Source organism: Parus major, chromosome 3 (genome assembly GCF_001522545.3).
Source record: "Parus major isolate Abel chromosome 3, Parus_major1.1, whole genome shotgun sequence".
Taxonomy (NCBI): Eukaryota; Metazoa; Chordata; class Aves; order Passeriformes; family Paridae; genus Parus; species Parus major.
In genome coordinates, this window is record NC_031770.1 from 91,545,484 (window position 1) to 91,568,592 (window position 23,109).

Genomic DNA, 23,109 nt, shown 5'->3' on the forward strand with positions numbered 1-23,109 from the left:
GCTTTATGTCTTTTGTTTATGATGGATAACTTTTAACTTCACATTTTCCTTAATTACAATTTTAGGAATGTAACAGGAAAAAAGGGGAGACAATGTTCAGATTGTTTTGAGAGTTCAAATTGTTTTGAGAGTACGATAAGTTTAGATATTTATATAAATATTATCATTTAATTATCTTACAGTCTGGACAGAGAAAAAAATGGAGGCAAAAGAGTGGAAGATTATAGGATACCTTGTCTTTCTATTCTTAGCGGAAAACAAAAAACAGAGATTTGAGCCCCCATATTCAGCTGGCTACAAATGCATTGTTCAATTGGGTATTTTGTATATTTTTGAGATTATCTTCAGTCAAGGTAGTGATTGGTCAAAATTTGGACTCAATGATCTTGGAGGTATTTTCCAATCTAAATGGTGCTGGGATTCATAAAAATACTCCTTCTCTACAGTTCTACAGCATCATAGTTGGGTTTGGGTTGGCCTTTTGTTTATTTTGCATCTTATGGACAGATTTTATTATGGAAATTTTATTTTCTCTTATACTGTCTTAATCTTACAATGGTGTATTGTGAAGATTTCAGAAGGTGACTTCATCAAATGTTTTTTTCCTGTCTGAGGAAAACTTTGGGTCCTGGTTCAAGAAGAAATGGTAAAATATGATTGTATTCAGGCAATGGAAGTTTATGTATGGGAAATGCAAAGAGTCATCTTTAGAGCTGCATGTCTAATCCGTTTTTTCCTTTACTTTGCAGTGACCCAGGGTGGGGATGCAATTGCATCTGATACATGTCCTGATCCTGGAATTCCTGAAAATGGGAAGAGGGTAGGCTCTGACTTCAGGTAGGCACATTTAGTTTTCTATATGATCAAGAGGAAGGTATTTCATATTACCTTTATACACAGCCTGTGTACTAGTTTTAAAGCAAACCAATGAAAGTCAGAACTACAATTTAATAGGAAAATTAAAAGAAAGGCAGAAAACACTGCAACCTGACACCCTGTTGGTCAGGGTGGTGTAGCAGTCTGATTAAATGGTGGCTGCAGTCCTGTTGAAATGACAGATGTGGTTCTGTTGAAGTGGTGATACCGTAGAAGCGTTTGGTTTTCCTATGAAGGTCCAGTGGTGGTTATGTAGCTCTTGTCCTCTGGGAATTCAGTGGATAAGGCCACTTGTGTTCCAAACCTCAGATTATATCCAGGTAGGAATGCTTGGTTCCTCCCCCTGGGTGGAGCATCTCACAATGGGATGATGGAATTTTATCAGTCATGCAGTGAGGCTTGATGGCTCAGTAGCAGAAGATATCTCTCTGGAGGGAGTTATCAGGGATGAGTCATGGAGGAGATAAAGAACACTGCCCCACCGGTGTTTAACAGCTTATGAGGATGGTCACAGAGTACATACTTTTGGTTACATTTTACACTGTAACCTAAGACACCCTGCAATTATAGATGTGTATCATTTCCCTAGTTCTAAATATATTGATTCTTCAAAATAAATCTATTGAATAACATATTGTTTTTGCTTGAGTTGTTTTTTAAATCAATGCATTTAAATAGGAATTTTAGAGCATAATAATTTCATCAATGTAGAAAAATCAGAACTCCATGGACAGCATAGAAGAAGAAGAAGCAGAGAGTATTATCTTTTTTCCCTCTTTGTAAAAGCTGTTAAAAAGCTTGGAGAACATAGTGAACTCAGTGTCTGAGGCTGTGATGAATGCCATCTTTTTTTTCCTGTTTTCACCTTTTGTTATATTAAAAAAAAGAAGACAAAGTCAAATGGACCTCTCTAGAGAAAGGAGGAAGTTTTCTCTTTTCCCATTGAGGAAAAAAAGGCAGAGACTTGAAGGTGCAGCAGAGAAAAGAGTCAAAGGAAGGAGATGGGAGCCTCCAGCTCATGCAGAGATCTATAAATTGCTCAGTGGAGAATGTACAGTCAAACCTAAGAGACAGGAACAATTCATAAGAATTAGAAGGAATTATGCGAAGTTCTCTGCAACTCTAGAAAGCAAATTAATGCAACTTGCCTCCTGAATTAAGGCTCTTCCAACTTAGGGCATAATTGACAGGAAAAGTAAATAAAAATATCTACTCCCTTTCTCATTGACATAGTTTTTGAATTTTTCTCCATTTATCCTCAAAGGAGTCTGAGAAATCAAAAAGAAGTCAAACATTAAAAGATTCAGTTATATGCAAAGTGATGGCTTCATTAGTGTCAGGGCAGCAGTGCAATGTGTTTTAAAAAATAATGAAGGTAAGTAAGATTTCAGTTAATAGGTTAAAGACACAAATTTTCTAGATGTTTGCTGATATCCTCTTCTATGTGTTCTGATTCAACTTGTCAAGCCCATATACTGCAAGTGAAATTGTATGATACAAAAATACAATATGTTTTTGCTGTCCAAAGGGCTGCTATTTTAGGAAAAGAAATGTGATTTCTATTTAGGTCTTTTTTAGTGTTTGATGTATTGCAGAGGTAAGCACTATACAGTAGAAGACTAGGTAAAAATGGGATGATAAAATATAACTCTTTCTCAAGAGGTATCAAAGTGCCTGTGTGTATTCGTCCAAGGAACACCTTTATATTCCTACTTTTATTTTGGAGAATATATTACTTTCCTGCTTGTGCAGGCATGCCTCATATCTCTCTTTTGCTTCAGTCTCTCCTCATAAAGCCATCAATGATGCAGAACATGTCACTTCTGAATTCCTCCAGTTCCTCCAAATAAAATACTTAATTGAAAGAATTAGTGGCAGTATCTAGGATCACTTTGTTATCAGTGGGGAGAGAAAAGCATCTCTGGAAAGACTTAGCAGTAACAGGACTAGAGGCAGTGGAAATAAGGTGGGATGTAGTAAATTACTACTAGATTCAGGACTTTAAAAAAAAAAAGTGTTTTTACTATGAGAATAGTAAAACATTGAAATTTGTGAGAGAATTTGTAGAATCTCCATCCAGGGAGGCATTTAGAACTTACCCAAGCAGGTCTCTGAGCCCTCTCTTCCAACTGGGCTTGCTTCAAATGGACTAGATGATGTCCTCTTCCAATCTAATTTATTCTGTGAATCTATAAATATCATACAGCTTTTATGTGTTCATGATACACTGCTGGCCAAACAGACTCTCATCTAGCTAGTCCAAATCAATGGCATATGAACAATTGTCAAGAAACAGCAGCAAGTCTAAGAGCACTGATAAGCTCAAAGAGGGTAAGAAAGAAAATTACATCTTTTCACCTATAGTGGGTAGTCTGTAAATTGAAAGGGAACTAAAAATAGTTTAGGTGAAACAGGTTCAAAGATCCAAAATGTGAGAACCCAAATATGGAAGATCTCAACAACAAATTACCGAGCAATGTGTAAAAATACCAAGAGGGAAAACCCAAAAGAACCTTAAAGCTCAAAGTACATTTTAAGATATCCAGGGGAATCTAATGTCAAAGAACCTTGCAAACCACACACAGCTATGTTTTGAACACAGTCTCTTCGGAATGAATGTGGGTTAAAGGTATCTTAAATGCCTGGAGCTTACTTACGAGCAATGCTTATGCCTACTAAACTGACAGAAGGCTTTTTTCCTCCCTTCTTCATCCCTTCCAGCCTCTTAGAGTATCATAATTTCACCAAGTGCATCTTACTGTTCATGGGGATTAATGAATGCATAAGGTGTTCAACAAGCAATATTGCATAACATAAGATAAATAAAACATGTTTTATACTTTGATTCACATTAATTGTGTATATGTTTTGGGCCTCCAGTTCTGAATATTATTTGAGAGAAATAACAGTTTGTGTTCTGCTTAAACATTACTTATTATCTGAAAATTCATTACAAAACAGCAACTGTTTTTCATGTACTATAAAATTTGTTAATATCTATTTAAAACATATCTATCTTAAAGTTAGCTGTCTAAATCTAGATGGACATTTAAATAGAGAATTTTGCTGGATTTTGTTTTTTGTTGTTCTGAAATGACAAATAAAGCTCTTCCATAGGAGAAGGGGAATAATATTTGCTGCTGCTTGCATTTCTCCAATGTAATAAAAGTACTCTGGAGAGTAAAGAAAGGCAATGTTTTGTTGTTTTTTTTTTTCTTTTCTAAGAGGCAAGTATAAACACCAGAAGGAGCTATTGTTCTTGTCAGGAGAATGACAACTGTGAATATTAATCTGAACTAAAACATGTGAAAATGCACATTATTCAAAATCTTTTCCAGTCTACTGAAAGACATGTTATAAGTGAAATTGATGGAAAGGCAGAGGGTTTATTTTCAAGACAACCTGAGACCCAACTGATTCAGTGATGACAAGTTCTTTGAAAAGGGTTTCATCGTTTTCAGCATAATAATGACATTCATTCTAATATCATAAAGCAAACAAAAAGGTATTGAAATCTTAACCTTTTCATTCTGTCCTCCTGCCACGCTTCTACTGGGTTCATTTCAGGAAGTAAGGAGATGATTTTCAGTGATTTTAAAACAATCCAATGGATATTTGAATTCATTTTGGGGAGAAATGGCAAGTCAGATTTGGCTGGAGTAATGAGAATATAATCAATACAATTTTGAATATATATCACATTTTATTTTTATGTGAGATTGCAAACCAGTAAATTGTTTAAATGAAATCTGAAATGTATCTAAATAATACTGTTTTCAGCTCTGCTTAAATATCGTATGGTATGTGTGGTAATGTGAAAATGCAGACATTTACCACACTTGTAAAATAAATGGATTTTATATTTCCAAAATAGATTTTGAAAATTAAATTAACTTTTTAATGTTAATATTTAATTTTTTTAAAAAAATGCTTCTTCCAGTCACATTTTAGCATTCTTTATAAAGCCACAAATTATGTTTTGTTGGAGTTAAAATTTGAAATATAAAAAGAAAAATGAGGAAACAAAGTTCTTCCCTGTATTTGAAGTTTACAGAGAGAAGTAACAAAGTAAAACACAAGACTTCCAGTGCCCACTGTTTTTGCTCAGTGACTAGGGAGGTAGAGATGTAGAAAAAACCCAACAAACCAACAACTCCTCACAACGGATTAAAACCATTCATTGTTAACTAGTGGATAGTAAATGAACCAGTAATTTTGTTTGAAATCACATATCAAACAAGCTATAAGGCATCTTCAAAAGGATGTCCCCTTTTGGGAAACTGTCAAGTTTAATGGAGAGACTCAGCAATCTTGATGTGTGAATACTTTTATTGCAGACTATATTCCAGATGCATTCCCTCTCCTAAAATTCTTATTTAGATCCATAAGGAGCATTGGAGTACTTCGTGTCCTTACCTTGCTCTTTAATGTAACATCTTTTTTCTATGTTTCTTCTTTGTTTTTATTATGTTGTATTCAGCATATTTATTTTGTGTCTCTTAGTTTGTGTTCAGACATTCAAAAGATTATACCCTCTGTGTAAAACGTACGAAGTTCACATTAATTGTCCCTAGGTCCTCAGACCCAAGCTATTTCCAGAGCTTTAGGAAAAAAAAATACCAACCCCCTGAAATGTGTATTTTGTTGAATAATACTGAAACAAATTGAATCATCATAATTGTGTATCTTAAATTACTATGTAATGTTTTATGTATGCATTAATAAAAACTTTAAAAGTATTTCTACAATGACCAAAACCCAGTCTAAACTCAAAATCCTTAACTTATTTCATTAGACATAAAAATATTTGCATTCTTCCAGCTCATTTTTCCCAGTCCTCCTTCTTTCTTTCTGGAGGGAATATTCAGGTATTTTAAATTATAAATTGCTGTTGCAGACATCCAATAATTATACTCTAAATTTTACTTTATATTTTTGTATATGCGCAGTTTTGTAATTCTCCTTATGTGCCTCGATTGTAGCAAATTTAAGGGAAATGTTTCTCACTTTGCTTCATGTAACATTACACTTATGGGTAATTTATCTAATATGATTTTTAAATACTTTAGTTCTCAATTTGCATTTATCACTGCTAGGTAATTGCTTTGGATTTTCCCCCTGTTTCCTTAGAAAAATAAATACAGGGATCCTAATACTAGAAAATAGGAGAAAATTCCACTAAAATGTCAGATTAATGAGTAATATTTTCTTTACCAATAAAATATTTTTTTTTTTATTAATTTGACATATTTATTTAGAAAAATGTTTGGTCTCTTTCTGAAGGTTTAAGAATTTTCTATAGATTATGTCAAGTGTAAAATAAACATGATTTTAGAAACTTACATTACTCTTACAGAATTTTTTCATTTTGCATGACCTATGAAGAAAAAAGGCCAACATTTTCCCTGTCTTTCTGAGTTTTCTTATTTACCAGCTCAAGAACAAAGTGATAGGAAAAGCCATTTTTAAAGCTTTTCTATATTTGAAACATCATATTAAAATTTTAAAATTAACAAAAAAATAATAAAAGAAAGCAATTCTATTAAAATTTTCTTAAAGAATGAAAAGAACTGTAGAAACACATCATAATATCAATAAACAATATAGTTAGTGTTTGTGAGATTCTCTGAGAAATTAAGAAAATACTTGCTCATGAAGGGTGGGAATGAGCTGGGTGATAGTGAATGACATTATATGCAGTTCTTCACAGCACAATTTTAAGCATTGAGCCTCCTGACTGTCATATAGCAATCCCCTGGTGTTTAGGGCTCAATAACTTACAGAGACTAAACTGAGAAATCTGCTTTATTGAGTTCACTTAGTTCACAACATGGGACTATCAAATACAGGTTTAAAGTGCAGGAAAACAAACAACAGAACCAGTTAATTATGATGGGAACAAAGAATGTCACAAATAATAAGTGGAGCCAGATATCTACATAATGTTTAGGTAAACTCTCTGATATAGATCATAAGTGTACACAGTTTTTGAAAATCTTTATAACAATTGGGCAGCATAAATAATTCCAGAGGGCCACATTTCAGTGTTACAAGTGTAACAGTCAAATTTCATTCCTAAAAAAAATTATCATTTAATGTGCTGCTTAAGAGGAAATTTTGACAAGGTCAGGAATATTTAGTGAATTATTGTCATTGGCTGAAATTAATATTTCCCAGCTGTATATGTTGACATATTTACATACCTAATTGCTTTTTCTCTCATTTGAGTGAATATAGCAATGTTGAAATTATTCATTAAGTTCTGATGCCTGAAAGAATTTTGTTTATGTATTTTCTTAGATAAAATATATATCCATATATTCAATGAATTCATACTGTAAAAGAACATAGTGTCACAATTTTTTTGTATTCCTTAAAAGGTAGACAAACTGAATAATAGACCCTAGAGTATAAGTTGTTTTTTATGAATACAGTATTTATAGAAGATAATTTTGCACATTAATTTCTTTGTTTGGATTTTGAAATATTGTCACTTGGAATATATTTACAGTTGTTTGAGGATGTTGATATTAAAATATATTTAATTCCTTCCTTGTTTCTCCCCTTTTTCTCCTAGGGTGGGTGCAAGTGTACAGTTTTCCTGTGAAGACAATTATGTGCTGCAAGGTTCTAAGAGCATCACTTGTCAGAGAGTGACAGATACACTGGCTGCCTGGAGTGACCACAGGCCAATTTGCAGAGGTAACTGTTATTCTTTGGAATTTTTTGAGAAGTTTGGAAGGGTAATTTGTAGTTTCTGCTGCAGTGAAACTCAAAACTAAGCAAACTAAATCAGGGAACTATATCTCATGTATATGATTATAAATATACAAAGATTTTTATGTAGCTTGAAGCATACAATCAAATGTGTAGAAAGAATATTAGCTACTTTAGGTAGCTAATTTCCTTTAAAGAGTTTTAATTTCACTTTATCTTCATTTTCTCATGATAAAGTAGTACTAATTAGTTAGTTTTATGTTATTTTTTTCTAAATTAATATTAAAATATTATATTCTCACAATTGTGCTATATTTCTCTCAGTCCCATATATTTACCTAGTCCTGATTTTTCAGTAAATTCCTTTCTGTTCATCTGTTTTGCTCAACTTAACATAAAACCTGGTCTTCTAACATTTCTAAATGTTTTCACATATAGATCCCTCTGCTTTAAATTCCTGTCCACCCCACTTTTATGGAGGAACAGAAAAAGTGGCTATTTGTTACTTTGTAATTTTTTCCATTGCAATCCACTGTCTGTAATAAAAACACAGAAAAATATATAAATGCTGCCAAAGTATCTCAGAACTGAGCTGTACAGAAAAAAATAAAGAATGGATCTCTACATACAGAAATTTTTATCTCAGTTGAAAAATTGTTTTGGGTTGCACATTTAGATTGTACATGCCAATGAGAGCATTGACCCTTGAAATGTGCTTGCCTTATATTCTCCTAGAACCAGACAACCTAGCCAAGATAAACAGGGAAAACCACAGCCATTAATTGGAAAAGAAGAAAGAAATCATACAAACTGTTAGATATATTTTTATTGTCATTTTGAGGCAGATCAAAGTGATACTTCTTGTACACACAAAACCTTACACTAGAATGACTGTTACCAGAGCAGAAAATCCTATTTGTTTAAGAAACACTGGAGGATTTGTAACAACTGAACTTAAACTTTATTTTTTTTTTAAAGAATGAGCTAAAACATAATCTCATTTATACAAAACTCATATACTTCTCTAAAAAGTTTTCATTACCTAGTTATTTTTTAATTCCAATTTTTTTTTTTTTTGCTCCTGCTGCCAGATTAGATTTTTTTCAACTTGCATAAACACGTGTTTCACTTCTCAATGATGTATAATTCTTGGTCAGTATTATGACATTAATGTTTGTGGATTGCGAGGAGTGAAAGACGCAGGTTTTATTTGCAGTCTGTGTTACTCTCAATTCCTTTAATGATGATGCCAGTGTTCGTGGTGCTCATTTAAACACCAACTAACCATAATAAAATACACAGTGCAAAGAAGTGCTTATCACATTTTCTAAGTTATCATCGACTTAAAGTGGAAAAGCTGATAAACTGCACGTGACTATTGTGAACTTAATGACTTCAAGAGTACATGACTTACTGAAGAAGCTGTTTGCATTTACCCCAGAATGGTGATTAACAAAGCTCAAAACTTAGGATCTGATGAAAAGTCACAGGAACCATCTTGTTCTTGGCAAGCTCATGACATTACTTGAGGGGACACAAGAGTGGCTGGTGTCCCAGGGTCCCCAGTGGGGTCTGCTCCTGGTGCAGCTCCAGGCCCACACCACGCCCAGGTCACGGGCAGGGAGTGGTGGGAGGCACCAGAACTGCCCTCGGAAACTGCTGGGTGCTAGTGTAAATGCTCCCAGGTTCCTTGAATTCCACACAAAAACCCGACAGTGATCCATTCCTGTTTTCTGTAGGCACTATAAAAGGCTATCTAACATTTTTATGCAAGCTTTTGCAGTAACAAAACTCCTAAACAGACCTCTGGGCTCAACTTGAATTGTGCCTCTTGCTTGACTTCACCCCTTTCCCCTCCCCATGCTTTAAATTTTATCTTGGATGTTTGAATAGGAGAAAGGTAAAAGAGTAACAGGTTGACTGAAAAATCTCTCTGCAAGGGAGATGTTTCTCAGCCTTTCTTCTTTGTAGACAGATACTGGAGACACCAGGTGTTTTGGGTTTGTTGGGGTTTTTTTATTGCTACAAAGTTGCACCACTGGATAAATTTCTGCTATAGCAGACCTTAGGCAGGAGGAATTGAACATAAAGGAATCGATTGTGTGCTAGTTGTGCTGCTGGAGGTATGGTATTTCTACCATTTACTAGAAAGAAAGTGCCCTGTATTTCAAATCCCATTAATTTGTCCTTGTTATTCCCTCAGTTAAAATAATATAGATTGCTTGATAGAGCAGCAACATGCCAAGCTTTCCTTATTGTTAGTAGGCAGCATAGTGTGGCATACTTAAATGTGATTAGTTTTTGTGACACTTAGGGACATGATTTAGTGATGGATTGGACACTGATAACTTTTACACTCGGTGAACCTAGACCTCTTTTCTAACCTAAGTGATTCTATAACATTTTTTTTTTCCTGTGTTAATTACAGAGACCTTTTTAATAACGGTTAAATGCTTTTGTAGAATTTCCTATGTACATGAGGGGTTTTTTAGACTTCTACTGGGATTGTAACAGAAGATTTCCATGGGATGTGTCTGAGACTTAAGTTAAATTGGTGGGTGGCTATTAAAACAGTTTTAGTCATAAACGTGGAATCACAGAATGATGAGGGTTGGAAGGGAACTTAAAGATCATCTAGTACAAATGTCCCTGCATAAATACATAGACATTTCCACAGAAAATGGAGTCCTAGTTAATCAATCTTGTCATAATATTATAACGAGTTCTCAAAGTCTAGTCTCTAACACCATAACAACAGACCAGGTGCTGGTTATACATTGTGATGGAGGGATAGAAAATCTGATAGTTATTTTCATATAGCCCTTTTTTTTGTATTTGTACCAGTCACACTTCTATTCATGAAGATCAAGTTTCCTGCCAGCAGTTCGTGAAGAAACACTCATATTTTATGCTTTAGAATGGAGACAACCACAGACAAAGATGAAAACAAAAATTACTAAAATTTTCTAATGTACCAGAAATATGTTTGGTGCTTTATTCCAATATTCAGAACAAGAATGACCAAGTTTTTAAAGAATCTAGTTGTTCCTCTTGCCTGTACTGAACCTTAAGTAACTGAAGGGACTAAATTACATCAGGAGGTAGTGGAAGATATATGGATAGATTCTGAGATTTATTTCTAAGATCTTAGAAATTATATGATCTAGGCTCTCTCTTTAGCATGTTGACAAAGTGGTGTAATACCGTAAACGTGACAGTGACATTTTGAAATATTCTGAGTTCTATAACTCTGTGTCACTGGAAATCATATGTCTAAATTAAATATTTTTTAAATGTTTCTAGATACTGAACTATTTTGAGAAATTTGAATATTCTTGCAAAATCTATCCTTAGTGTTCTTTAGAAGATAACTGAATATGTTAAGTAATATGTTGTCAAAATTCTGACTATCTGGATCTGCTGAATGTGGCAGAGAGACTGTGATGGTTTCACAACTGAATCTGCTTTACCAGACTCAGACTACATACTGCCTAGAACCATTTTATATTTTTTTCATTCTAATTATATTTCCTATGGTGTAAAGAGCTAAGACACCACAGAAGGTCATGTTTAGGTTAAGGACATAGTTACATAAATATTGTGATACATGTGTTTCTTTCTCCAAGTCATGGGGAAATCATGAAGGATACTGACCCTTCTTACATTCATGGGTAGAAGGCTCCCTCCATCTTTTTGGAAAGGGTAACTCTCTTTCCAAACATATGATAATTTTGAGAATTTAATCTACAGAAAGTAAAGATAAGGTATTGTAAATGTTGGGCTGATTAATTGAAAAGTGCTCATTTCTTCATCTGTAGGTAAACTTTCAGGATTATTATTTTTTTTGTCTGGCTAAAATATTTCTAAGTGCAGATTGTTAAAGAATATATCAGCATAGTAATGCTTTCATGGCAAGTTGTTGCTAATGCAGTGGCAATTTTAAATTTTCAATTTGCAACAGAGCATCCAGTCTAAAGCAATTTGATGTGTTGGTTATCATTTTAGCTAGAACATGTGGTTCTAATTTACGTGGACCGAGTGGCATTATCACGTCACCGAATTATCCAGTTCAATATGAAGACAATGCACACTGTGTGTGGGTCATTACAACAACTGATCCAGAAAAGGTATGTTTTTTCTCTTGTCTCAAGTGAAACAATAAAGTTTTGGGTTTGTCTTTAAAAGATTTCATATATATTTCCATAAATGCATGAACACATGCAAGTCTGTATGTTTAAATAAACACAAAAAAGGAACAGGATAGAGTTGTTACAAAAATACACTGGGAACTAGAGGAAAAAAAAAGTAGCATATATGAAAATGTCTACTCAGAGTAATAGGTCTAACTTAAAATTTTCAACCTTGAAATGTATTTTTTAATGAGAGACATAATCATAATCAAAATTCTATATTGCTAAATGAGTTAACAGTGAATTTTTCAGGTTGTGTCTTGATACTTAATCACTATTGAATCTTAACATAAGATTTCTTGAAGTAAAAACTGGACATTACATGTAACTATTTTAACAGGTATTTTGCTACCTACATAATTTCTTTTCAATCCACTGTTTTCCAGCAATGATTCTTAAAACATAACTATGAATAAGCTTTCTAGTTATGCATAAGATAGTGGTCATAACAGAGTATTTTTAGTGTTTTTCTACAAAATCAGTGAAGGAAGGAGACCTCCTATCTACAGGGAAAAAAAAAAATAAAAATAAGTACTTTACTTATATTGTACTTCTGTGTAATTAAATGCTGAATAAATAAATAACATTATGTCAGGGAATGTACAGTCTGTGCATACTTTCATAATTACAAAACATCTTGTGCAACTTTTTGGAAGATGTATTTTTGATTTCTTTAAAGTAGCTAAGGAAAAAATGTTTATCTTACCATAAATAACTGAAAATGTTTAGCTGCAGAAAAGATAAATTTGCTGCATGCTTTCATAGCATATTTTGTAATTTAAATACTGTTGCTTTGTGAAATTAATTAACTTCACTTTTTTAAAGAGGATTCAGTGTGGCTCAGTAAAGATATGTATTCGGGAAAAACAGGCTAAAGTTCAAAATTACTATACTGAGAAAGATTTTACTGTAGTGGTTCTTCTTGCTTTTATTTAGAACTATTATTTAGAAAACTGTTATATTTTATTTAGAATAGCCATTAGATGTGAATATTTCTCCAGGAAGGCCTTCAAAATAATTACATTTTATAGAAATCATTAAATTACTTTGCATTTTTAAATATAGAAAACCATTTAAATTATGGAAAATGTCTGAAAATTTAATCAACTCAAATTTATAATCAATAGAGTGTTATTGTCAATTTTGCAAAACAGTATATTTTTTTAAGAAAAAAAGTAAATGTGCATTAAAAAGAAAAAAAAGTTAAATTCCTGGTAATAGAAGACAGTGTTGGCATCTTAATACTTTCTTTATTCAGTAAATTTTATTTCTTTTCCTTGAGTTTTCAGGAATTTAATAAAGCAGTGTTTTTCATATTTATAATAAAATGAAAGTGGTTTAACTATAATGGTAGAAAACTTGGTACTGATTATGTTATTCAAGTGTCCAGTGTGTATTTTCTGTGGAGACTCAGGCATACCTATTAAAAACCTGCAAACACTCATCTACTACACTAATGCACTAGTTCTCTTCATTCCATACAATGTATCTTTCTCAGTGAATTCAGAATTTTAGTAGTGCAGAGCTTAATGAGATTGGTGTGGATTGATTAATTTATTATTATGTTCACTGGACTTGAAAAAAACACTAATCATAAGAAGTGTTCTGTGGGCAAGTTTCTAGTTCATCAGACACAAAAATACACAGGAGGAATTGCACAGCCAGACAGATAAATTATGTTCAAAATCAAGAGGTCTGAGTGAACACTAGGAGCTTTCACCCAGAAAAAAATCCTCACTTGTTACATCCAGTTGTGTGGAAGCTAAAGAAACACACTAACAGGCACTGATAATCACATCATGAGAAAAAGAGGCTTTTAAGTCTTTAAGTCTTTAATTTTTGATAGGGTGGGCAATATTAAATATGTTGTCTTTTTCTTGAACTTGGGTTTTTCTAGCAGAGGAACCATGGAAGAATTTTCTTAATTTAATGTCTCTTGGAAAGACTGTAGTTGTTTTAGGACCATGACTGTAAATTTGAAGTCTTAAAATCAGAGACTTATTTAAGGCTTACAGTATCATTAGGTTGCTTTCACATAAAGTGTACATCATCTTTATCAGTATTGGGATTTCTGTCCTCAAACAACTGCATCTGGAGTTAACACACCCTTTCAGTTAATAAAAGATCTAAAAGAAAATCCTTTTACTTTACAGATTATCTGGTTGAATGGAACCCTACTCCTTTATGAAAAAATCTTGCTAGCAGTTTGAAATCTATGAACTTTAAAAAAATCAGTTACCACAATAATTTTCAAGTTGCCAAAACAATGAGATTATTTTTAGATATACTGAATGTTTTGCATATTTTCACCCTTGACTTTTTTTGAAGTTGTGAATGACAGAACTCTTGAAAATTGAACTGTGTATTGAAGGTCTGATTTTTAAATTACTTTGAGAAGTCTACTCTTTTGACTTGCAGATTTTAAAATACCTATCAGAATGCTTAGGGTCCTGTTGACTTCCTTTTTCAAGGAGGCAGACAGCTCATGACATGTTGTTACTCTATATGTTAAATTACTTCTGACTTACTCTAAAAGTGAATTTGTGGACTTTTATCAGCTTAGTTTGCAAATAGAATTTTACAAGATAAGATAGTGTTTTCTCTTAACACAACATTCAGTGCAGTTTGAAGAGGATAATGCAGTTAAAAATGCTTCATAGGAGGTTTCCTTCCCAAGAAAACCACTCTCCCCAAAAATAACCCAAAGAAAATCAAAACCAACTAAACAAAAAACCCCAAGAAAACAAAACAAACAAACAAACAACACCCAAAAGACCCCCATCCTAAAAGCACAATAAGCTGGAATATTTTAATTTTTGAATTTTTTTAGAATGGACATATTTTCCAAATTTTGCATTCCCGCACCGGTGTGGGGGCAGATTTTTAATGCCAACTGAAAATGAAAACAAATTTCAGTATCTTATAGAGACGGTAGCATAGTCCCAGGTTTTAGCCAACTATATGAAGATTATTCATAACATACTATTTAAACATTTAACTAACATTTTTAGTTAAATGTTTTTTAAGAGTTATTTGACTTTTTCTGAGCATCACAGAAATCTAAATTTGAGTCTTCTCATGTTCAAAGGAATTCCTGCTTATTATGAAGAGTTTCTTCCCTAACCATTTATTTGTTTCCTCTTGATCCCACTATTGTAGCTTTTGATCAGCATCCTACTGAGTAATTTATTAGACTTTCAGTACTTGGAAATACAACTTTATGGTGCTCTTCTGGCTGTGTCATGTTCATGCTGTAACTCTTCATTGTTTTAGCTCTTCTGTTATGCAGTTTCTCGGCTTTCTAGAACCAGTTACTTTGAAGTCTTTTGATGTGCTCTCTTTACTCTTTCTTACTGTTTGTACAATCTTGTTAGATTATGTACCAACCATGCCTCTATCCCATGCTGTTTCAATTCCTTCTCCAGACTGTGGACACTTACTGCCTTGGATTTCCTGCTGCTTTTACTGTTTCATGGTAACATTGCAAGGGCTCCATTTTTCAGCCCCAGTGTCTTTTGGATGGCAAGATTTGTTGCATTATTTCATTGTTGCTTCAGCAAAGATACCTAGTTTTGCCCAATACTTTCCTGAGTGGTTGCTCATTGCAGTATAGTAGATGTGCTATGGGCTGCAATATTGCTAGCTTCAATGATCTGGTAAATAAAGACTGGTTCCCAATTACAGGGTTTTTTATTGAAGGATGTACTTTCTGCACTGTACAAAGCACAGATATATTAATTATTTGCTTAAGCCTAGGAACTTCATTCTGTATGAAGTAAAAGTTATTCACTACAATTGCCACAACTAAAGACATTGAAATTAGTTGTAGTGAGATTAGGAAACTTCACATACAGTTTTATGTGTCTGAGCTCTCAGGTATTTGTATAAAGTTGGATTATGCCTCAATATGTAGGTATAAAAATATGTTAGCATAAAATGGTATTTGTGATCAATTGCCTTTCAAAGCACATAGCTGGGGAACTTCAAGACAATATTTTTATTCCAGAAATCTTTGCCCAGTTCACACCTGAGGAATTCACATACTGTTACAGTTGATTTTGAGATAATTTATTTTAAGATAATTCCTTCTTGCAATATGCTCTAAAAGAGCAGTCTTACTAGGTAACATATGATAATATCCAGGGATTTTGAGTAAGATTATCTTGCTGATTCATGGATTGTTTCAAGAGTTTGTGGTAGCTCAGACACAATCTTTTATTGACACTGGTCTTCCATATAAGTAGCTTATGCATATATAATACTCTGCAATAAATTCAGAACCTGTGTTTAGTCCAATTAGGAGGCTTAATATTAGAGTGGTGTTTTTGAAAATATGCCCTTAAATTGTTCATTTCTTCAAAGTTTCGTTTTAGACAAAGCTCCTGACCCTCCAAATGGCTGATCCTGCCACACATAAAAGAAGGTTTGACAGGTACAGAACCTGCAGTGTAACTATACTCTGGGGAAGAATCTCTTGCTGAGCACCAGATAACTCATCCCTAAGAGATTATTACCATAACCTAACAAAATTGAGTTTTATCTGTAGAATTTATCCTTTCTTACTCTATGTCAGTGTTTAAGTTGCAGACATCTTGAGGATAAAAAATATGTAGATCTAAGAACTACTTTTACTAAACTTTTGTGTATTCATGGCAATGTACAGCTTCATGTTAGTGATTTATTAAATTACCATTTCACAATTATTAGGATTGATTTCATAGAGTGAAGGACAGTGATTGTGAATTAAGGATTCACTCATTTGTACATCTTGTGCCATCTAGATGGTACAAATACAGCAATCTTTCTGAAAGAGCTATTTCACATGGCAGGTGGAAAATGAAAGCAATTTATATTCTCTTATCTCCTTCATACAGTGTTAAAGCTTTGTGTCATCTGTGAATGTACATGTTTAAATTTAAACATTTTTATTTTTATTTGCCAGGACAGCATCTTTGATTTTAGGGAACTATGACATCATTGGCAAAGAATTCACACAGTTTAGAATTAAAATTATTAAGGTCCTAGTAATGAAATGAAAAAATACTGGTTAGGTTCCTTCTTGCCTTGAAATAGGCTTGCGTATTTATTTAATTTTTTCATAATCAAGGATTACAATTTTGAAATACAAAATATCTAAAACATTTACACAAGAAAACTCTTGATGCAGTATGAGATTTTTTAACTTTCAATGTCTTAAAATCTTGCGCAAGACTTCCATGGTAGCCTTGGTTTTGTAAGTTTTCTCAAAAACATTTCAAAACAAACAAGAGTTTGTATATTTTGGTATAATGTGCAAAAGGTACTTATAAACCTACTGAAAAAATCATGTTATATATTACTGACCCACTACAGTATATGTTTATCTTCAGTTTCAGTTCAAGTACATAAATTGTAACACAGAGCTCCATATACATGCAACTGCTATAAAAGATACATATATTGTGAAAAAAGCAAGCAGAGTTTATTTTTTAAATTTTATATTTGTGATAGCTTTTGTGTTTTGTGTATACTTATTGGAACATTATGATTTCTATTAACAATGCTGATATTTCTACCTGTGAAAACATCACGTGAGTGAGATGCCAGGGCTGGAACAGAAGACACCATTTCAACATTGAAGACATTTAGAATGGGATTTGATTTATACATATGGGTGCTGCATATCCAGTCTCCAGTTATACTTGATGTACATCTATTAAATAGTCAGTAGAGTCAAAACAGTGCTTCACCTCCTCCTAAAGCAGTCCACTAGAGGCTGAGTAACTAAATCAATGCTGGGCTTTGTTTGCTCTTACTGTATCAGAACCAAAGGGGATTTAGGTATTGAAAATTTCAGCCTGTAAGGTTTAGTATATACATGATGGTGTGGAATAAAGTGTGCTACTTTAGATGAAGGATATCCCACACAGATTGAATGTGAAGGGTCCCATAATGTCCCATAATATTATGAATGAAATAACATAACTTTGCACTGGGGTTATACCAGATTTAAGTAAAACTGTTGAAGAAAATCTCTTCTACATTAGTGAGTCTATTTGTGAGACTGAGCCTTTTGGTGAAACTGATGAACCCAAATCAAAATCACTTTCTATATTGAGTTTAGATGTCTCATTTGAGAATTAATTACAAGAAATTTTGACTCTTGTTTTTTTCAAAAACAAGGGGGTAGTGATGGAAGACAGATGCATGGGATCAATATTCATCTCATGGTGAAAGCATCCAAGCACAAATTTCTTGCTACACAGGAAGGTACTGTGTTTCCTGGCTGGCAAGAAAATTAACTGAAGGAGCTTTCTTAATGTCTCTAGTATTATTTCCTGTGGTATTTGTTTTATTTTTCTCAGGCATTTTTAACATTAAGTTCTGAAAACCACCAAACACTCAATTTTTTTCCTTCATAAGGTCATTGTCACAAATACAGGCTGACAGTTATAATTTCTTATTACTTATCTTCCTTCTGACCCTCTTTCCATGCTGTTTTTGAACAAAAGAGACTAACTATTGAGCCTTATCTGTCTTCAGTATCTCATATTTGCTATAAGGATATCAGCTGGATTCACACTACTGAGATTTAGCTGTAGGGTGTGAATTTTATGAGACTCATATGGATCTAAGTATGACATATTGAGTTGGAAATGGCATTTTAGGGGAAAAAACAACCAGCAAGACTTCTGGAAAGAAGCTGTAGAAGCATATGCATGAAAGAATGGAAAAGCTGAAGAAGGAGACTTAGCAGTATATTTACTGTGATATTTTCTTTGATTTTACAATAAGTCCATAATTCAGGCAAGCAGTTGGAAAGTATTAGATGATAATGCAGTGCTCAAGGCAAACAAAAGTTTTGGTATCCAAAAAAAGTGTCAACAAAAAAACCCAAACAAACCAAAAAACCAAACTTTCGAAGTAATCAAAATATTTTTGTTTAACACAAAACGATATGTCATTGTAAAAGTCTTAATGCATCAGTTTTTTCATGTTCTAATACCAGATTGAGGACCCTTTCAAAAGAAAGCAAAATGTAATATCTTCACTGTGATATGTTTCTTCTGTTTGGGTCAGATTTATATAAAGCCATTATTGTGACTCTTTAGTTGAATACTCAATGCAGCAAAAGCATTTGACTTTCTTATAGATACACTTTTCCAGTCTGTATTTCTGAAAGCTTCATTATTTTTGTCTGTATCTTGCAAAACAAAATCAGGTTATTCCTCTTTTTTTCCTCCTTTTTTTATAGCTAAAATAGTCCCCTACCCAAAAAATACACCCACTCCCCCTCAAAAAAGTTTAACACGTAAGTGCCATTTTGTTTTCCAATTATCAGTGATAGTCTTTCAAGATTCAAAAGTGGGGAAACAAAACTATAAAAAACATGCACAACTTCACTTTCACCATTGGCATTTATTATCCAGCCACTGCCATATATATACTTTACTTGTTGCTGCACATTGGGTTGTTGCCTCCAGCTTTTTTCTTAGAGAATATTATTAGCTGCTCATACACTTTGAATTCCTCTGCCATTTCCTTCCTCCCCTGTGATCTGTCCTTTCATGTTGGTCTGCCTCAGTTTCTTCTCTTTTGCTGTTTTGATCTCTATCAATATATTTTTTCTGGTTTATCTTTAATCTTTTCTTTCTTCTCACTTTATGTACTTTCAGAAAGCAAAAGATTTGTATACAGTGTTCAAATATAGAATACTAATGATATTCTTCATTTAAATGGAACCTAAAAACTGAAAAAAGAATGGTCAGCTGAAATGTTAACTTTTAATTTTAACCAGAACAAAGCAATTTATTTTTATTCATAGTTTCTTAATGAAATTAAAATACTATTCAGCATAACAATGTACCAGTTGGTGTTGTGACATATTATTACACACACACAAAAAAAATCTACACTCAATTTCTTTATAGTAAAAGGGATTCAGACAATTTTATTAAGCAGAGAATTTATTAGTCTTCCTCAGCCACAGTTGAATATACATTAAATATACCTAAATATGAGACACTTTCTTACTTTCTACATAGTATAGAATTCAAATCAATGCATTTGTTATTACTCTTGAACATGCACATGCAAAAAACACTGGAATGTTTTGCTTGCACAATACAAATATATAAATAGAGCGACAGGAAATCATTGCTATTCTCTCATTTAATTCGGGTTTGTTTTTTTTCTGCCAGGAAGTACTCCTTACAGATTTTCATCAAATGAGAACATTTTGGCATTCTGTTAATAAAATGCTACAATTAAATCTCCACTTAGTTTTCTTGCCTTTTTTTTGTTCTACAAAGTTATTTGTAATTCCCTTGATAAGAACTACTAGGTTCATTTACTGTTAAATTTTCATCTTTTTAAATTAAAAGTATCAAGGTTTTCATGTAGACATTTTTCCCATTTTTCCTTGAGTGTCTGCAACTACTGATAGTATATCATACCTGAAAAATGTCCTTTAATATTTTGCTGATATTCCTTTTTTTCCCCTGTGCATTATTTTCATTTTGCAAGTATTCTGCATAAAATATCTTTGTACAGATTCTGTACAGCCTGATGGGGTTGGTAATGAGGATGCCATATACCCACATTTACTGCACAAGGAGGCAAGTGCTACAGAATATTTTATGCTCCTATAGATTTTGTTACCTCACAAAGCACATTCATTTGTGTTGCCTCAGAACATGAGTGGCTGGTGTTCTTCCTCTATGTTTCTCAGCATTTATCTTCTCTTGTAGATAATTTTTTAGGTAAATTTTAGAAAAAAATAGCTTAACCTAAAAATAAAATAAACCTAAAATAAAATATTTTCTGATAATTATTACTATCCCTATTACTTTGCTTTGGCACTACTATAGGTTTGGTGTTGGTGTCATAGTATATAGAAACCTACGAGGATTTACATAATACATTTTTTAGGACTTCATTTAATGACCTCACTTTGTTGTAATACTAAACAGGAGCTTCATATTTTTGAGTAAAGAACTACTGTAGAGAGTAATAAATGGACGACCAAATTATTAGTAAGATGTGAGAATTGCATATTTCAGAAAACAGTGTTAAAGAGGGAAGATTGGTGTAATTCTATTTATTGGAATTTTTACTTAGTCTTGAACTATAAGAGGCTTTGTAGTTAAGTTATGATAGAATGAAAAGGTTTTCAAAGTGACATGTGGCAAATTAGCCCTACAGAGGCTGATTTGATAGCTGAGATAGCATTGGAAAAGCAAACTTCAAGGGTGCCTCCATAATTTAAAGCATTTAAGTGCACTGCCTAAATTAATTTTACTTCCTTAGGGTCTTTTATCACCAAAATGAACTCCTCAAATGGTATTGTAGCCCATTTAAGGTGAAATTTCTCTTGTGGCTTTCATTAAGTAAAGAAAAGCTGGAATGTTCAATGCTTAATGTGACATGTGGACAATGAATTCATAAATGTAAAATATGTATTTTATATATATATATATGTTTGAAAGGGTTCTAATGTCTAAAAAAGTAACATCTTTAAATTTTGGAAATTTGAATTAAGAGTTTTGATTGGAGTTGTTTAGAAAACATAAAATGGCAGAAAAATGTGATGCTACTTTAACGTTAACAGAGACAAAAGCTTCAGTCTTAAAGTCTGATCTCATCAAGAATCAAGGCAGGCAGGCATTAATACACCTGCTGTATATTGTGAAAGGATTAACATAGATTAACATGATGATTTGTCAGCTACTTGATCCAAGAAAGATGTGGAGAGATTTGTAAGTTAGAAAAAAAAACAATGGTTCAGCACTTGGTGGATTTAGAAAAATAATTAAGAGGCACCACCATAGCCAAACCTAAGAATCTTGTCCTTACTGTTCTCAGCTTCAGCTGACCTGCTTTGAGCATTGAGTATTTGAGCACTGATTTGATCAACACTATAGGTAAAAGGCTCTTTACATAATCTTTTAAACTCAGTTTTCAATTTAGCAGGTAATGTTTAAAACCCCTTGGAGTTTGTGAGCCTTAGGGTCTATATCAGTCAGTCACATGTCTATGTGTAAGTCCTTTTAAGAATTCTAACTTGTTTAATAGTTAATCCTTGCAACAGTATGCAGAACAAAAGCTTAACTACCCTTTTAAAACATGCCCTTATATGTTTCTAAAAATATCACCCATAAAGTTAAAAGTGAAAATAGGCTTTGCACATCAGATTTACAAGTGCTAAATGCTAATTTACTGTACTAGAAAATAATAAGTGCTTGTTTATCACATATTCAGTCATTACTCTGCCTCTATGCAGAATTTTTTTTGCATTAAAGCCCTGTTTTCAGTAGCAAGTAATTTGCTATTTTATTTTTTTTATTTTTTCTCATTCCTTATATTTTCCAATAGTGTTATGAGATAGAACTTGCAGGGAAAATGCTGAGCTCCATGACCGTGTCATCTCTGTATCCAGGGGAAGAATGGCTTAGACAGAGATTGTCAGGTTGGCCAGACTTTTTTCATGCAGCAATCATCTCAACATTTTACTATTCATTTATTTAACAGTTGTTATCAGTATTTCAGGCTCACTGAAACGGTAACAAGTGAAGAGGTCTTCTGTAAAGAGACCAGAGAAGAGTGCTGGCTAGAGGGCAGGGAACCTTGTATTTTTCTGTGCTGTCACACTGCCTTCATGATGGAATTGAGCAGTATAAACCAGTTCCTGAAACACTGTTTAATTGTAATGACACAAAAGAAGAACAATTTCACAAAGCCAGAGGAGAGTACATTCATATCATAAATGCAAATGAAGCAAAAGATATAATGTCACTGCAGGTTTGCTTCCTATTCTTGCTAAGATTTTGGATTTATTTATTTTTGCTAGATGTGTTGCATTTTTTTTTTTTTTAAGAATTTATGCCTTAAACTTAATAGTTTATCTCTGTATAATTTTTTTATTATAGGCCTTGCTATTTTATTTTCCTGTTTCTAGGAAAAAGTAGATATTTTGACAGAATCACAAAATCATTGAATATTCTCAGTAAGAAAGGATCCCCAAGGATCCAACTCCCAGCTCTGCTCAACACCATCCCCAAGAGTCACACCATGTGCCCAAGGGCACTGTCTAAACACCTCTTGAGCTCTGTCAGGCTTGGTGCTGTGACCACTTCCCTGGAGAGCCTGTTCCAGTGGCCAATCACCCTCTGGGTGAGGAACATTTTCCTGATATCCAACCTAAACCTCCCCCGGCACAACTTCAGGCCATTCCCTCAGGCCCTGTCACTGTCACCACAGAGAAGAGATCAGTGCCTGCCCCTCCTCCTCCCCTCACAAGAAGCTGTAACTGCAGTGAGGTCTCCCCTCAGTCTCCTCCAGGCTGAAC

At 33.4% G+C, this 23,109-nt stretch overlaps 1 protein-coding gene across 2 annotated transcripts in view; it reads left to right on the top strand.

Moving 5' to 3' along the window:
* CSMD1 (CUB and Sushi multiple domains 1) overlaps window positions 1-23,109 on the top strand; it is a 1,067,087-nt gene that overhangs the window by 738,272 nt on the left and 305,706 nt on the right. For both annotated transcript variants that reach the window (XM_015621308.3, XM_015621309.3), the window contains exons 8-10: window positions 750-837; window positions 7,454-7,578; window positions 11,599-11,720. In XM_015621308.3, the coding sequence (XP_015476794.1) occupies window positions 750-837; window positions 7,454-7,578; window positions 11,599-11,720 (335 nt within the window). The remainder of the gene's footprint in view (window positions 1-749; window positions 838-7,453; window positions 7,579-11,598; window positions 11,721-23,109) is intronic.